Genomic DNA, 18,707 nt, shown 5'->3' with positions numbered 1-18,707 from the left:
CTCATTCGTGACCTCCATATATTTTGTTTATTAAAAAATTTATATACCGCATACAACTATGCATTTCTATATCACGTACATAAAATCTTGTTTCCCTCCGATTATCACATATAACATAGATATTTACACATCCAACTTCTTCAAAATGTGATCCTGCTTTCTAGAACCTGTAGGCTGCAAAACAGGCAAACACACTTCCCAATTAACATGAAAGGACGACATCACCTTTGGCAGAAACAAAGAAACTGGGCGGAGAGAGATTCCAGGCTCCGAGATCCTCAAGAAAGGCTCTCTACAAGACAAGAGTCTGGAGCTCCGAGACACATCTCGCTTAGGTAATGGCAACAAGAAAGACTGCCTTTAGTGTCAGGTCCAAGAGGAAAGCATCCTTCAGAGGTTCAAATGGAGTTTTGGTGAGGCCAGACATAACCAAAATAAGCTCCCACGAAGGGAACGGTGGTTTGATATATGGTCTAATGCGAAGAACACCTTTCAGAAATCTGGCCACTTCAGGGTGAGACGCAAGCGAAGGACTATGGTCCCGGCCTCTGAAACAAGAGAGCCCAGCAACTTAGACCCAAAGAGAAGCCACGGTGAGGCCCTTAGCAAGGTCTGCTTGGAAAAAAAATAGCACCACTGAAACCAAATATGGCTCCAATGCTGGAACGTCTTCAACACCTTAGCGTAGGCAGACACAGTAGTCAACTTCTTAGATTTCAGAAGAGTAGAAATGACAACATCAGAATGTCCTTTGCGCTCTAACACTTCACGCTCAAAAGCAATGCCATAAGAGCAAAGTTATCTGTATTCTTCATGCAGACTGGCCCTGAGAGAGGTCTGCAACTGAAAGCCACGACCTAAGTGAAAATGCATCAGATTTGTGTACCATGAACTGCGAGGTCAATTTGGAGCCTCCAGAATGACCAGTCCCTGATAGTCGCAATCTGGTGAAGGATCTGTCCTATCATGGGCCAGGGAGGAAAAACAAACAGTATAACTCCCTGCGGCCATGGCTGAACTAGAGCGTCTAGGCCCTCGCTTCTGGGCTTGAATCTTCGACTGAAGAACCGGTCTGCTTTCATGTTCTTTGCCATTGCCATGAGGTCAAAGTGAGGCCAACCCCAATGCCGAAGACAGCACCCACTTGCCCAGATCCAAGATATGTCTGCTGAAGTCTGCTTGAACATTGTCGACTCCTGCCATATTCGCTACCAAAAGGACTAGAGATGACGCTCCGCCCAAAGAAAGAGCAGGTAGGCTTCCTGAGCCAGAGAAGCACTCTTGGTTCTTCCCTGGTGATTGACATATGACACCACTGTTGCATTGTTGGAGAAGACTCTGTCTGCCCTCCAGAGTCATCTGCCCTCCAGAGTAATCTGCAATTTCACCAGAGCCAAGTGAATGTTCCGCAGTTTCATTCAGTTGACTGACCATTTCTTTTGAGAGGGTGTCCAATGCCCCTGAATGGGAAGATGATTGTAATGGACTCCCCAGCCTTGGAGACTTGCATCTATTGTCATAATCACCCAAGATGCAATCCACAGCGGGATGCCCCTGGAGAGGGACTGCGGAAGGAGCCACCAAGTTATGCTGCCCGGGCCTCCAGAGTCCAAGGAAGAGCTGTCGGCAACTCTTCCATCTACGGAGCCCAGTGAGAGAGCAATGTGTGCTGGAGAGGATTCATATGTGCCTTTGCTCAAGGAACCACATCTAGTGGCCACCATGGCCCCCAGGACCTGGAAATCGTCCCAAGCTGACAGAGATGCTTTGTCCAGGAGACAAGATATCTGATAGCACAGCTTCTGTCTGTGTGCCTGTGGAAGACGGATGTGTCCAGCTGCCATATCAAACAAGACATCCAAGTATTCTATGGACTGCGTCGGGGGTCAAATTGACTTTCCTATAATTCACAATCCAACTGAGGTCTTCCAGGACCTGGACCACCTGATCTACTTTGCGCTAACCCTTGGCAAACGAGGGGGCTCTAATCAGCCATCATCCAAGTATGAATGTATCTGCAGCCCCACTTTCCTCAAGTGAGCTGCCATGGTCACCATCACATTGGTGAAGGTGCGAGGAGCCGTTGCCAGGTCAAAAAGCAGAGCTGAAAACTGGTAATGATTTTCTAGAAAATGAAACCTGAGGAATTTGTGGTGTGTTGGAAAAATTGGAATATGCAAGTAAGCCTCTGTGAGGTCCAGTGAGGCCAGGAACTCTTCTACTGAGGCCACTGCTGCTATGACTGCACTATCTCCATGCGAAAGTGTGAGACTTTGAGTACTCCATTAACGTGCGTAAGCTCCAGGATTGGACTCAAATCGTCTGAGCCTTTCTTTGACATGATAAAGTATATGGAGTATCTGCCAAAGTTTTTGGGCAGCACTGGTTCAATAGCCTGAATATTCAACAATCTCTAAACAGTGGCTTGTGCTTTGACCACGTTGTTTGGGCATCCCGCCGAAGAGGCCACAAACCAATTTGTCAGAGGCTGAGCAAATTCCAGCTTGTAGCTGGACTGAATAATGTCCAGAACCCACTGGTTGGACAAGATGTACACCCAAGCCTATAGGAATGCTGAGATTCTGCCTCCAATATGTAGAGAAGCCTCCCTCGGCCTGGCATTATTGTGCCTTTATGACAGAGGGAGCCGAAGAGGAGATGGAAGGCTGGTTACGCCTGGAGCCTGAGAACCTCTGCCTGTAGCCCAGGGAAAATCTCCGAGATGTGGAGCTTGAATATGGGTGGGAACGCCTGGAGCTCCGAAAATTAGTGTCCTGAACCTCTAGAGCAGTGGTCTCAAACTCAAACCCTTTGCAGGGCCGCATTTTGGATTTGTAGGTACTTGGAGGGCTTCAGAAAAAATAGTTAATGTCTTATTAAAGAAATGACAATTTTGCATGAGATAAAACTCTTTATAGTTTCTAAATCTTTCCTTTTGACTAAGTCTTAATAATAATATTGTCATTTATAGCTAAAGAGACAGATGATCAAGAAACTGTTTTATTTTACTTTTGTGATTATGATAAACATTCCAAGGGCCTCAAAATAGTACCAGGCGGGCCGCATGTGGCCCCCGGGCCGCGAGTTTGAGACCACTGCTCTAGAGGTTCTGAGTCTGCTGTCAGGTAGGGTCTTAGGGTGAAGGTCCACCACCGAATTCATGAGTTCGTCCAGGCCTTTGCCAAATAATAACCGCCTCTTAAAAGGGAGTTACACATAAGAGTAGCTTTAGAAATGGAATCATCAGCCCATTGTCTGATCCAGACCATCCTGCGAGCAGAAATTGAATATGCTGACACCTTACTCAAGACGCGCATAAGGTCATACAAAGCATCAGCAACATAATCTACCCCAGCTAACAGAAGCTGAGGAGGAGGCTCCACAGCCTCACTTTCCGGAGTATGCAGCTGGGACAAACAAGCCCATTTGACAAAGGACGCCACCGAGACAACTTTGACTCCCAGAACCACTGCTTCAAAGAGTCTCCTGAGAACCAAATCCACATGGCGGTCCTGCATGTCCTTGAGCACCATACTACCCTCATTGGGAAGGAAAGTGTGCTTAATCAACGCATAACTAGGCTGACTAAAAAGCTGCTGGCACTCCTGCTGCATAGGATACAGACGGGACATAATGGTTCTTGTCACCTTGACAGTGCTTTCCGGAGAGTCCCATTGCTCCAAGATCAGAACGCTCATATCAGGATGCCAGGGAAAAGCAGAAGATTGAACTTGCACTCCACAAAGGAGAGAAGGAGAGGTAAAAGGAGCTGGCTGAGTGACTAAATTAAACTCTTGCAGAGTCTCCAAGATGAGATCAGGCAAAGCAGCTGACTTAAATAAATGCAGAACTGTGGGATCATCCTCAGGTTCGAAAACCATAGAAGGATCCGAAGATCTGGCATACTGTCCTGAGACCCGTGCCATGGGAAGAACATTCCCGAAAAACAAGGGGTCCGCAAACTGATCATCATAAGTATCACTCAAATCAGGGTGGGCCAACTCAGGAACAGTGGCTGACTGAGAAGAGGACGTGCTTAAAGAGGCAAAACGGGCTGAGAGAAGTCTGAGGCAGATAGGGACTGCACAGGGGAAGCACGGCTATCCCGAAAGGCATTCCACAAATATTTCATAAATTCCGAGAAGGCCTCCGGTCCCTGGGTAGCAGAGCCACCCATAGATGACTGGGCTTTGCGTTTCTTGGGCTGCAGGGCATCCATGTCCTTTCGTGCGAAACATTTTGCCCTATCGGGCCCTAAAAACAGAAATAGCCACCCATTTTGTCACCTGCTTAGACAGGGGAAGAGGATAAGCATGGCACTGCTGCCTCTCCCGAACACGGTACATGGTGCAAGGTTGCTCCGTGGGCACTAAATTTGCATAATCCTGGCAAGGATTTGAAGCAGACGAGTCCAAGGACTCCATCCCAGCAAGTTTTGAGGCAAAAATAGCAGTTTTGGAAGTACACAGAGCTTTTGAAAAAAGGATTGTTAAAATACAAGTTTTTAAATCTGGCCTGCACCCCCCCCCCCGACCCTTTCATCTCTCCCTCCCATCCAAACCCTGCCGATCGTGAGACTGAAATACCTTGTTCCAAACAGCAGCATCGGCAGCAATCTAGACAGGCTGCTTTGTGGCCTTCTCCCGCCAGGGTATTCCTCTGCCACATCACTGATCATGTCATCAGCAATGCGGCACATGGAATGCTTCTGTGGGAGAAGCAAAGCAGCCTGTCTAGATTGCTTTCGTTTGGAACAAGGTATTTCGGTCTCGTGGTCGGTGGGGTTCGGATGGAAGGGAGAGGTAGAAGGGTCAGTAAGGGGGGGGGGTGTGCGCGGCGGCAGCAAAGCTAGCAGGATTGATCAAGCACACGTTTTTGAGCTATGGTACCGTAGTAAGGTGCTGAGGAGATTACTACTGTATATAGCTCATGTTCTGTCTGTCTAATTTTACTCAGAAGTGTGCTAAATGTAGTACTGTTAATGAAGCGGATTGTGCTCTTTTGTCTCATTGAGGTTACAGCTTCAGCAGATAAGCAGGTTTTTAATTTGCCTTTGAAATGGCTGCTTCCTGAAAATAAGACCTAGTGCATTTTTGGGGCCAAAATTAATATGACAGTGTCTTATTTGGGGGAAACATGGTATTAAAAAGACATTTGTTTTGCATTTTTCCTGCAATGCCTGTGTTTTCCCAGTAGATGGCACATTAACCTTTGTTGAGATGTGACGTATTACTCCATTCCACATTTTTGATTTGCATTTTGAGCCCCATAGTACACAAGAGTGGCCCAAAGAAAAGTGGTGCAGAGTGTTTAAGAGGGAGTGAATAGCAAAATATTTTTTCACTGAAGTTTGATCAATGGCTGTATGTCTGATATGCCAGGAAACTGTTGCGGTTTTCAAAGAATACAATATCAGCTGTCACTTTGCCACGAAGCATGCTAACTATGCTAGCAAGCAGTCACCGCAAGAACAGGAGGCTACTGCTCAGAGGTTGACAGCAAATTTACAGGCTCTTGGTCTGGCCCCTCTGCCAAATTTAAGAACCCATTGTGGCCCACGAGTCAAAAATTTTGCCCACCCCTAGACTTGACACAGGTGATCTTTATTAACTTACTTAGGGCTAGATTCACTAAGCAAACTGATTGTGCATCGATCAGTTTGCGAGCCCTTTGCAACCCAATTTCCCTCCTGGAGTATTTACTAACCTGTTTTGCAATCCAATTCCGACCCACGCATGCAAATGAGGGGAACTGCATGCAAAGTAGGCAGGGATGCGATTCACTAAACAAATTTGCTGATTCGACTGAGCTGGCTGATCAACCCAAAAAGCAACTGCTGAGGACCAGTCACTGAAGCCCTTTCCAACTGCCTTCTGCCGCCCTACTCTCAACCCTGTCAGCCCCAATCTCCTGCTTCCCCAATCTGCCTACCTGCCCTAACTATAGCTGCCCTTATCGCCTGCCTTCCCCAATATGGCTGCTTGCCCTGACGCTGCCCTCATCGCCTGCCTGCCCCGACTCTCCCACTCTTCCTGCAGTGTAAGCCCATGCTTTTAACTCGCAGGCTTTAAGCGGGTTAAAACCACGGGCTGTAAAAAAGTTTTTAAAAGTGCCGGGCCGGAGGTCCAGCGCATGCACGGGGATTGCTATAGAGCGATCCGTGCCGGCAGATGGGGCGTTCCTCTGATCACCCCGATCTGCATTTTGGAGTTTGCTGAATTCGTCGGACCTACCCAGATCAGGCAGGTTAGTAAATCTGGCCCTAAGGGCCTTGTTAAGACAATTTTTGTAAGCAAAGCTATGTGAGTTTGCTTTGACAAAGGATGCAAAAACTAATGCAATCAAGATTGTTTGTTTTCTTAATTTCTGAATACTACAAAAACTGTTCTTCCTACTTTAATGTATTTGGAATTGTATGCTTAAGACAGCAGAATGTGAAAAATGCAAGGGAATGAAGACATAAGAGCATAAGAGTTGCCATACGGGGACAGACCGGAGGCCCATCAAGCCCAGTATCTTGTTTTCAACCATGGCGAACCTAGGTCCCAAGTAGCTTGCTAGATCCCAAGTAGCAAACAGATTCTATGCTGCTTATCCTAGGAATAAGCAGTGGATTTCCCCAAGCCATCTCAATAATGGCCTATGAACTTCTCCTTCAGGAAATTATCCAAACCTTTATTTTAAACCCTGCTAAGCTAACTGACGTTTATAAGGCACCATCGTGCATCACATTATTAGCTCCTGGAACTAGCTAAAATAGTTTAGGTACAGATTATTACTTTGTCTTGCAGTTTTTTCATTCCCATAATCCACTGTCCCATAAAAGTCAGTTACATTCTAATTTCTGGAAATAGAAACATTTTCTGTAATTTTAAACTTTGAACTGAACTGTGAGAATATTATCATTTACATTTTTAAAGGAAAATGAATATGTGCTGGAAGTAAGCTTATATTTGCTATACTTTAGGATTCTGCTAGGTACTTGTGACTTGGACTGGCCACTGTTGGAAACAGGATACTGACGGAGTGCGGCTATTCTTAAGAACAAAAATACATTTGAGTTAGTTAAAATTTTGGCAGCTTAGTGATAAGTACTCTTACCTGGACTGTGCTTTGTAGAGGCTGCTGTTGTATAATGTGCTGAGTGCTTATATGTCCAGTGTTCCCTCCTCCATGGAGCTGGTTAGCTTGAATGACTTGCCCCTGCATGCTTACTGGCATAACCTGTTGAATGTTTGTAGGGTTTCCAGAAGAAAATTGAACTGATCCAAAATTTAATCCAGAGGATGACTGCTGTAAAAACATCTTTAAGAAGTCAAAACATTAAATTAGGAATCTATCAATAACAAAAAATGGCACATGTGGGACTATGTGCAACTTATGAAGTGAAAATAATAATAATAACTTTATTTTTGTATACCGCCATACCCCGAAGAGTTCTAGGCGGTTCACATTAGTTAAACAGAGATTACAAGTGGTTACATATCAAATTGATCATAGAGTTGCAAACAGCAAGGCGAGAGTAGTTACAAGTGGTTGCATATCGAATTGATCATAGAGTTGCGAACAACAAGGAGCGAAGTGGGGAGAGAGGAGGGAGAAGGGGGAGGGGAGTAGATCAGGACGGGGAGAGGAGGAGGGTAGAAAAGGGGCATTAAGGGTCTTGATCTCGGAATAGGTGAGTTTTGAATAATTTTCTAAAGTCGAGGTAGTTGTAGGCCTGGAGGACCATTTGGGCTAGCCAAGGGTTTAGTTTGGCGGCTTGGGAGGCGTAGGTTTTGTCAAGGAATTTTTTTGAGTGGCATAGTTTTAGGGAGGGGAAGGCGAAGAGTTGAATTTTTCAGGAGTTTTTATAGTTGTGGTTAAGGGTGAAGTGAGGGGTGATGTAGCTTGGGGATAAACCAAATATTGTTTTGTAGCAAAAACAGGCGAATTTGAATATGATTCTGGATTCTAGTGGGAGCCAGTGGAGTTTGTGGTAGAAAGGGGTGATATGGTCCCATAAGGATACTGTATTTTTCGCTCCATAAGATGCACCTCACCATAAGACGCACCCCAGATTTAGAGAAGGAAAACAAGAAAAAAATCCATTCAGAACAAAACTGTATACTAATATATACCCAACACCTTTAAATTCCATCCCAGCCCCCCCTATCAATCATCACTTTTACATACTCCTCAGCATCTTTAAATTTTGTCCCAGCCCCCCCCAATCAATCAATCATCACTTTTACATACCCCCAGCACCTTTAAATTCCATCCCAGACAACCAGCACCTTTAAATTCCATCCCAGCACTCCAATCAATTAATCATCACTTTTACATACTCCCAGCACCTTTAAATTCCATCCCAGCCCCCCCGACAGTACCTTTAAAATGTGGAGGTCAGTGGACGGTTGCCTGTTGCTTGTTGGGGCCCGTGGTGCACAAGCACACTAATGCCTGGGCCCGCGCCACTTCCTAATTGTGCCGGTCACTGGTAATTGGCTGGACAGCTGTCTGTTGATTACCGGCATGTAAGGGCCGGTGGCATACAAGTGCACTGCTGCGTGGGCGTGTGCCACTTTTGAATGGCTGATTCAGTTCCCATGAGGAGCTAGCAAGAACTGAGGCAGCCATTCAGAAGAGGTGTGCGCCCATGCAGCAGCGCGCTTGTGCCCACAAGCAGCAGCCAGCCATCCACTGACCTCCACAATTAAAAGGTACAGCCCGGGGGGGGGGGTATATTCACTTCATAAGATGCACCCTTATTTCCGCCCACTTTTTTGGGGGAAAAAGTGTGTCTTATGGAGCAAAAAATACAGTATTTTGCTGAACTGAACCATAAAGTACATCCTGCTAGAGAAATCCGATACTCAGAAGCTACCAACAACTAATTTCCAGGTTATGCACCAAAGATATTCAAACAGCTGTATGAATACATTTGGTTCAAACATTTTAATTAGCAAATAACCCTCTAATAAAAACAAACAATAAAAATCATTAGGTCCTTGAAGGACTGGAACTGGACTGTTCAAATGCCTTTACAGTAAACAGGTAAAACAAATGTTTTCAAGTGCTCAGGTCTTCTGTTCAGAATGATCACACAAGGCCCTTCTTTTCAAGTTTGCTCCAAAAACAAATATTAATGTTTCAACCGGGGCTGGTCCTACTACTGAGCAACTTCTTTATACATGACCGCACTTTTCAAACTAATGACTTATGCAAATGAGATTCAACAATGAGGTTCTGCACCAGTGAACTAGCCTATCTAGGAGTGGTGCACCCATTCCATAGCTGGTGAAGACCCCAAAGCCCTGTCCAGCTGATGAGCTCCTCAAAGGTACCCTGAACTTTCTCCTACACAGCTCGGTAGTCAGGAACACCAGCATTCATACTCATACATTCTCAGTTTTCACACATGCCAAGATGTCAGCTTGAGTGAGTCAACCAGATTTGTTTAAACTCGCAACCACACAAGCTCCAATGCAACCTGGATTAAATCCAAACTGCTTTTCCTTCAGCTCGACTACAATTTTTTAACTTGACTTAGAAAGTGGCAGATAAACACAGAAAGGCTTTCTTCTAGAAAAGCTAGTTTTTCAGACCTGAAATAAAAAAAATAAAAAAATTACATCCTACCTGAAGCCCCTGCCCATGAACTAGATGGAGTTGTTCTTGAATTTTACGGAGCTCTTCTTGCTGACGATGGATATTTGCCTCTATCATTCGGGTTCTCTGCTCCAGCTGATCCTTGAGGTGCTGCATAGCTCCTAGCTGGGCTGAGAGCTGAAAAACAGGCTAAAATGCCACATTAAACACAAAAGTAGAGTTTAGAATATGTAGTTTTCAAAAAAAAAAACCCCAGATTATCAAAATATTTTTCCAATTCCTGTCTCCATATATATCAAAGAAAGAAATATATTGACTTACAAATGTAGTTTGCCTTTGTCTAGTTTAGCGCTATGCATACACATTTTCAGGTAAGAGCTGTGATTTGAGCAATTTATAACCATGTCACGAAGAAAAGCAGTAATAGTGAGTTTGTGGGCCAGCAAAATATGAAGTTAAATGACTTATATTTTCAATGCTGTACTAGCACAATGAACAAAAACAGATCTTACTATAGCTTCCCAAGAAAATCTGGCCATTTTTTTGCACATACATAGTAAACAAGAGACTAAGACCTATATTCTATAATTGGCGCCAGATATTTAGGTGCCCCACTGGCTCCCAAGCAAAGCATAAAATGCCATTTAAACAACATTTTAAACCGATTTTCAAGGTGCCTACTGGCGCCAGAATCGTGCCTCCATAGGTATGGCTAATGCTGGAAATGGCATTGGGCGTGATTCACATCAAAGGTAGTGCCAAAGGTGGCTTACATTTCCAGTGCTTACTTTTGCCTGAGTTGTGATTCTCTAAACGGTGCTGTCACATGACTGACATGCGATCCAATGGTGCCGTTTAGAGAATCCAAGCCTAAGTGTAGAACTCAGCAATAATATTTTCAGATTTCATTATATAAGGCAGAGTCTTTAAAAATATATATATATTCTGGAAGCAGACACAAATGTCAATGTAGCTCTCATTTATCACTATGGGCTCCTTTTACTAAGGTGCGCTAGTGGTTTTAGCGCGTACTAGACGCTAACGCCTCCATAGAGCTTGCGTTAGTATTTTTCGATTAGCGCATGGTTTGCACGCGCTAATCTTCAGCGTGCGCTAAAAATGCTAGCGTACCTTAGTAAAAGGAGCCCTATATCTTCCTATAGGGGTCCAGCATAGTTTATAGGAAAATAGAGAAAATAAGTAAAAAATAAAAACGAATATAAAAGTCCATAAAAAACATTTAAAAAAAAGAAAGAATCAAAAATACAACATCAATAAAAGTAATCTAGCTAGTGCTTGCTAAATAAGGTGGTCTTCAATTTTTTCTGAAATGCAATTCAACTCAATTCTATTGGTTGATGATAAGAAGTTCCAAAAATGAGGTCATGGAAAAGAGAACACAGTGTTGAATTTTTTTGAAAAACAAACAACTCTAATAGTAGGTGGATGGAAAAGCAGCTGACTTTGCAAATGAAAATAATGTCTGAACAAAGAACACTCAATAAATTTATTAATAATTCTGAAATAAGTTTATAAAATGTTTGAAATACCAAACAGGCTGACTTAAACAATATCTGCTCAAGTATTGGAAGTCAATGTAATTTTGCTGTGTAAGATGAAACACTATCAAACCTGATCTTGTAGATCATCTGGGCCAAAGTTGGAGCTTATTCAATAAAACTTCGTAGACAGACCCAGGTAAAGAACATTACAATAACATGTGGAAATATCAGCATCTGAATTTTATTGGTTTAAGATTGAATTCAGGATTAAATATATATTAATACTATTAACTTATCTAAGTATGCAAGGGTGTGCTCCACAATATATGGTTGAATGTGTATCCTCCTATACTATGCTCCAGAAGCTGCGTTCAACAACACAGAAAGCACAGTTACTTACTGTAACAGGTGTTATCCAGGGACAGCAGGCAGATATTCTCACATATGGGTGACGTCATCCACGGAGCCCGGATGGGGACAGCTTCGCAAGCTGATTTGCTTGCAGAACTTAGAAAGTTTGTGACTGCCGCACGAGTGCCTACCCGTCCAGGGTAGGGTACGTCTCTCTTCAGTTGAGATAGCTAGCAGAGAAGCCAACCAGGGGAGGTGGGTGGGTTGTGAGAATATCTGCCCGCTGTCCCTGGATAACACCTGTTACGGTAAGAAACTGTGCTTTATCCCAGGACAAGCAGGCAGCATATTCTCACATGTGGGTGACCTCTAAGCTAACCAAAATGGGATGGTGGGAGTGTTGGCAACTTAGAAGAATAAATTTTGTAATACTGCCTGGCTGAAATTGCCATCCCGCCTGGAAAAAGTATCCAGACAATAATGAGAGGTGAAAGTATGACCCGAGGACCAAGTGGAAGCTTTGCAGATTTCCTCAATAGGAGTAGGACATAGGAATGATAGGATGGACATAGGTATCTTATGTAAGTGGGAGTTAGGAGTTGAAAGCAGCCTTGAAAAAGTGGGCTTTTTAGCTAGAGATGGAACTTGATGTACTGACTCGGGAAGTCTGTTCCAAGCATATGGTGTAGCAAGATAGAAAGGACGGAGTCTAGTTGGCAGCGGAGGAAAAAAGTTGGGATAAGAGAGACCTACCCAATAGGGGAGCACAGGAGCAGGTAAATGAGGAGAGATGCTAGATAATGTGCCGCAAAAACATTTGCTCCTTTTAGTGATTCAGAACACAGCGGTTAAAATGATCTATGGTCTTAAAAAGTATGACCATGTAACTCCATTTTATTGTGAGTTGCATTGGCTTCCAATGGAGGCTCGTGTTCTGTTAAGTTGGACTGTTTCTGCTATAAGGTTATGTATGCACCGCTCCATTTTACATGGCTAATAGATTTTCTTTAGCATCGTATAAATATAGTAGAAGATCTCATGCTCTGTTTACTTTTCCATCAGTACAAGGCTGTAAAAGCAAGAAATTTCTTGACCATACTCTAGCATTCCAAGCGGCTTCCCATGATAGAGAATTTCGATTGTTATTGCTCGGAACTTGTACCTATAAACACTTTAGAACCCAAATGAAAACTCATGTTTTTTCAAAATACTTGGTCAAATAATTTTCCTGCCATAATCAAATTGTTTTAAGTTTATAATTGTCAGCCTAGAGGCCTCTGGGAGATTATATCAATCTGACCCTGGCATGGGAACGCAGATAGACCCTTAGTGCAGGGAAACTGTTTTAAGTAGCCCTGATTGATATATTTTAAGTTTCAAGTAGCCCCGATTGAATCATGGCTACCTAAAAGGTGTTAATGCCTGATTAAGAGGGTGCTTAGGACAATGGTGCACAGATCAAGCCAGAGACTTAATCCCATCAGGTTTCTCACCCTCCTTTGTTAATTAAATTAACCATTGTCTCAAACAGTTTACAAATTCTAAACAGAAAGATACTGGGGGATACAATATTTTCTCTATTCAGAATAAGATTCCAAGGTATAAAAGCCTGCTCTCTGCAACACACAAGTTCTCTCTCTCTCTCTCTTTTCCTATGGAGCTATCTCTTGGCTCTTCTGCAAGCTTCTATGTCCCTCTCTGCCTCTGACCTCTGTAAGGCAGTGAGACTGCTTGCTCTCTGCTTAAGTGTAATGCTCTCTGCTTAATTGTAATGCTTATAAATATTACTTTTCTGTAAGACTATTTCTATAATATATTCTTTATATAATCACCCCTGGCTGTGCTTCTTATTTGATTCTATCCCTAATGAAACTTCTGTGAAGGAACTGAACCTGGGACCTGGCGTTTGTCAGTACGCCTTTCACTTAACCCCTACCACCTAATATTGTGGGGGCCACTTTCAAACTGACATTTTGGGGGCTCTGTCTCGGTCCTTCCTGATGATTTCATTTGGATAAGTAGAATTTAATTTTTTTTTTATGCACTGTGCAATAGGATTATGTATAGACAGAGTGATATAGAAATCAAAAGTCCTTGGAAAACCCTTAGATTGATTGTACGTTAGACTGGATGACACACTGTTGAAAAGTTCCAGTAATATTGTGGGGTTTTATACTTGGTGAGATTTTATTTCAATTTTGATTGATAGACAGAGTGAGATAGAAATCAAAAGTCCTTTTGGAACCCTTAAATTGTTTTAGACTGGATGACACAATTGTGAAAAGTTTCAGTAATATTTTGGGTTTTATATTTGGTGAGATTTTACTATCAAAAGTCTTTGTAGTTTACCTGTGCCAGTTTGCATTGTATGATTTGCTATTATATGCTTGCTAGGGTGTTGCATGTAAGAATATTTGAGCTGCTCTGAAGAAAAGCAGGGTTCAAAGTGAAAACAGTCACTCAATTAAGACACGCCACATCTGTACTAACTTTTATTTTTTTTACCTTGTGCTTTTAATTCTATTTCTTGTCAGTCTCTGCCCTGGTGAAAGGCCCAGTGCACACTGGACTGGAACTGGCAGCTGACACCTCTGCTCTTCTATATTTTTTCCTGCTAAACTTCTGCCTGTAAATTTCAGGTAGTAACCAGTGTGGGCAAGTGTAGGCATAAGTGTATTACTTATGCCAATGACTCTTGCCTAACACGCTTTACCTTCCTTTTCTACCTATTAACTAAAGTCTCCCTCCTTCATAAGTGGGAGCTTTTCAATCTCAAAGGCTACACACAGACAGGGACATTTAGAAGCCCATTCTCTCTCATGAAATATATGAGCAAGGCCCACGAACCAAGGCAGACTTCTGCAGCCTCAAATATGAACCCTTTTGATTTTCAAGAACTCATACACATTCAGTACAGGCAACTAGTCTCTCTCTCTCTCTCTCTATGCATTCAGTACAGGCAACCTGGTTTCTCTCTCTCTACATTCAGTACAGGCAACATGTTTTCTCTTCCATTTTCTATCTCTTATTTGGATCACACTGGAGTACAGCTGCTGAATGATATCGGGACTCTTTTCAAATCCCTCCCTGTATGCACAGACATCATTTCATCTCAAGGGCGAACACCACCAGTTTCCAGTGACTTGACTGATCCTGTGCAAACATCAGATCCTGTGCAAACATCCTTTCATTTCAAGTGTGAACCTCATCAGTTTAAAGAGACTGCTGGTTCCTGCTGGACTAATTCATCTTCATGCACCCTGACTGCAAAGACTTTTCCACACATGCTGTACACAATGTTTCCTGTTCATCGGATATAGCCACCTTCCTAAGAACGCTTTGCTGTACAATTCCTCCTATTTAACCTATTCTATGGACATTCCAGACTTTATTTCTTATGCTGTACATCCACTACCTCTTGGAATGGGGAATGAGACATTCCACAAGCTGCTGAACTTTACTGAACTCCATACTTACATTGGTAGGGGTTAAGAAAACTTCCAAAGAAGTGATTCATACTATCACTTTTTAAAATGGACAGATTGCACAAAATTTAATACAAGACGCTCATGTCTCAGTTTGGGAACTTTTCTTTGGGTATTCGCCCACTGCAAACCATGTATTTAATGTTTTAATTCACCCTATCATTATCTTAATTATTGTACAAATTTTGTTATGTATTATTATGATTTTTCTTTGCTGTAAAGTGAAACACATGTACATTTCTTTACAACGCTTATCATACAAGCTTCCCTCTAACTTTTAAGGCAGTTATACATGTATTTCCAGTATCTTTTTTGACACTTGCTAATTTGGTCCTAATTTGGTTTTAATTTGGCATGGCCTATTGCATGACCATTACCAGGGTCAGATATAATATTATCCCATATCCCATACTTAGATACTCTCTCTTATGACATCTTGGTACCTTTATACCTGAACCTCCTGAAAAAGCTTCATCCATTATGCACGGTTCACTCGCTCAACGACGGGTAAGATATAGGCATACTGGGATCCCCGCCCAGATTATGGCCTATACGACCTAAGACAGAGGTTTGAACTCGTAATGGGAACTGTTTACAACCTATCTTCATAGCTTGGAGATTCTGCAAGACAGGGGACGTACTGTTGGAGGTAAGCGAGGGTACCACAAGCTTGCCCTCATTTCAAAGAATAAAAATAAAAATAAAAAAATTATGGGAGATGTCAGCCTAGAGGCCTCTGGGAGATTATATCAATCTGACCCTGGCATGGGAACGCAGATAGACCCTTAGTGCAGGGAAACTGTTTTAAGTAGCCCTGATTGATATATTTTAAGTTTCAAGTAGCCCCGATTGAATCATGGCTACCTAAAAGGTGTTAATGCCTGATTAAGAGGGTGCTTAGGACAATGGTGCACAGATCAAGCCAGAGACTTAATCCCATCAGGTTTCTCACCCTCCTTTGTTAATTAAATTAACCATTGTCTCAAACAGTTTACAAATTCTAAACAGAAAGATACTGGGGGATACAATATTTTCTCTATTCAGAATAAGATTCCAAGGTATAAAAGCCTGCTCTCTGCAACACACAAGTTCTCTCTCTCTCTCTCTTTTCCTATGGAGCTATCTCTTGGCTCTTCTGCAAGCTTCTATGTCCCTCTCTGCCTCTGACCTCTGTAAGGCAGTGAGACTGCTTGCTCTCTGCTTAAGTGTAATGCTCTCTGCTTAATTGTAATGCTTATAAATATTACTTTTCTGTAAGACTATTTCTATAATATATTCTTTATATAATCACCCCTGGCTGTGCTTCTTATTTGATTCTATCCCTAATGAAACTTCTGTGAAGGAACTGAACCTGGGACCTGGCGTTTGTCAGTACGCCTTTCACTTAACCCCTACCACCTAATATTGTGGGGGCCACTTTCAAACTGACAATAATCTTTTGTAAATCGCCTAGAATTTATGGTTAAGCGGTCAAGAAGTACGATGTTATGTTAGTGTGCCGGAGCTAAAAATAAGTTTGAAAGACACTGAGCTAAATACATTCTTGAAGAGGTGGGCTTTTACTCTGGATTTAAATAATTCCAGGGGCAGAGCTTGACATACTGATTCGGGCAGTTTGTTCCAGGCATAGGAGGAGTGTGTGGCGAAGTGGTTGGATCTACAGCCTCAGCACCCTGGGGTTGTGGGTTCAAACCCCGCGCTGCTCCTTGTGACCTTGGGCAAGTCACTCAGTCCTCCATAGCCCCAGGTACGTTAGATAGATTGTGAGCCCACCGGGACAGATAGGGAAAATGCTCGAGTACCTGATTGTAAAAACCGCTTAGATAACCTTGATAGGCGGTATATAAAATCCTAATAAACTTACAGCAAGAGAGAGAGGATGCAGTCTGGAGTTGGCAGTAGAAGAGATGGATGGATCATATCACTGAGTCAGCCACTGACTTTTGGCAACACACACAGAGGAATCCCTCCTGCAGTGTCTCACAGCAGAGTACAGGAGTGATTTGCCATTGCCTTCTCCTGTGCAGTGTGTGGCTCCTCTGTGTCACTGCTACCCAACATAGGGCACCCTCAGCCTACAACACCTGTATTCCCAGGTAGTCTCCCATCCAGGTACAACCCAGGCCTGACCCTGCTTAGCTTCTGATAGAGCAGGCCTACTCAGGGCAGCCAAGGCCATAGGTGAGTAGAAGAGAAGGTTACAGATAAGAGAGATTTGCCTTTTGAACGGAGTTCCCAGAGAGGAGTGTAGGGAGAGAGGAGAGCCAGAACTGCAAGGTCCGCCCAGCACTACAAGGTTGAGGCGGAATAGAAATCAGTAATGTAATGTAATAAAAATGATAAAAGAATAGGAAGACTTCCCTATGAGGAAAGGTTAAAGCGGCTAGGGCTCTTCAGCTTGGAGAAGAGAAGGCTCAGGGGTGATATGATAGAGGTCTATAAAATAATAAATGGAGTGGAAAATACTAGGACTAGGGGACATGCAATGAAGCTACTAAGTAGTAGATTAAAAACAAACCAGAGAAAATGTTTCTTCACACAATGTGTAATTAAACTTTGGAATTCGCTACCGGAAAATGTGGTGAAATCAGTTAGCTTAGTGGGGTATAAAAAGGTTTGGATAATTTCTTAAAAGATAAGTCCATAGGCTATTATTGAGATAGCTTGGGGAAATCAACTGCTTATTCCTAGGATAACCAACAAAAAATCTGTTTTACTACTTGGGATCTAGCTAGATACTTGGGACCTGGGTTAGCCACTGTTGGAAATAGGATTCTGGGCTTGATGGAACTTTGGTCTGTCTCAGTAAGGCAAGTCTTATGTTCTTAATATTAAGGTTTCAGATCAAAGATGGCAAATGCACAAAAGGATGTAATCATGTCACTCCCCTCAAAAATCTTGCTACATCAGGATGGGAAGTGAATGACACTTCCCCCACTCAAGCTGTAAAGCAAGAAAGGTCTGACACCTGTACTTTGGGGGAGCCAACTATGAGGCCCTTCTCCAGCCTGTCCTGTCCGCAGGACCACAGACAGTGGAGTCTGGAAAGACTCCACATTCTGTGTAGCTGAGAAGTCTTCCAAAACCTTAGAACAGACCGATCAGTCACCGTTTTTAAAATCTTAGGAGGGTAGCCATGACCATCTCCGAGTAGCTCCTGTGTGCTAAGGCTGCGAATTCAAGAGCAATGCCGTAAGTCCAAAACGTTCCAGATAATCTAGGGACTCTGTGAAAGAAGAGTTGGATGAAGTGGCAGTTTGAGACATTGGTTCCTCTGTAGATGGACCAGATCCATGTACTACGGCTGACACAGCCAATCTGGGGCAAACAGGATTACAAACCCCGGCCTATCATAGGCCATGGGGAGAACATGTACAACAACCCCTTCTCTGACCAAGGTTGTACTACAGCGTCTATGCTGATACTTTCAGGCTCGAATCTTCAGCTGCAGAAGCAAGGCTTTCATGTTGGCTGCTGGCGCCAATAGATCAAATGTCGGAAATCTCCATCGACACACAATACTGTCAAAGGCCTTCAGGAAAAGGTACCGCTCAACTGGATCCAGGGTCTGCTGGCTAAAATAGTTGGCCTGCACACTGTCCACACCCGCTACATGTGTTGTAGACAGTGCCTGCAGGCAGCCTTCTGCCCAGCAAAACAACAACGGGGCTTCTATTCTTAACGGAATATTCTTGGTGCCTTCTTGTCTGTTGACATATGCCACAGCCGTGGCATTGTCCAAGACAACTCTAACCGCCTTTCCTTCTACAGCGGTCTC

At 43.2% G+C, this 18,707-nt stretch overlaps 1 protein-coding gene across 16 annotated transcripts in view; it reads right to left on the bottom strand.

Moving 5' to 3' along the window:
- CLOCK (clock circadian regulator) overlaps nucleotides 1–18,707 on the bottom strand; it is a 265,133-nt gene that overhangs the window by 33,394 nt on the left and 213,032 nt on the right. For 15 of the 16 annotated variants that reach the window (XM_033945122.1, XM_033945187.1, XM_033945213.1 and 12 more), the window contains 2 exons: nucleotides 9,622–9,780; nucleotides 7,102–7,305 (listed from right to left, as the gene is read on the bottom strand). In XM_033945122.1, coding sequence (XP_033801013.1) covers nucleotides 7,102–7,305; nucleotides 9,622–9,780 — 363 coding nt within the window. The remainder of the gene's footprint in view (nucleotides 1–7,101; nucleotides 7,306–9,621; nucleotides 9,781–18,707) is intronic. The other variant, XM_033945105.1, reaches the window with a different exon arrangement.

The sequence above is a fragment of the Geotrypetes seraphini genome, chromosome 1 (genome assembly GCF_902459505.1).
Source record: "Geotrypetes seraphini chromosome 1, aGeoSer1.1, whole genome shotgun sequence".
Classification (NCBI taxonomy): Eukaryota; Metazoa; Chordata; class Amphibia; order Gymnophiona; family Dermophiidae; genus Geotrypetes; species Geotrypetes seraphini.
The sequence above is the reverse complement of the archived record's forward strand: the minus strand, read 5'-3'. Positions and strand labels throughout refer to the sequence as shown.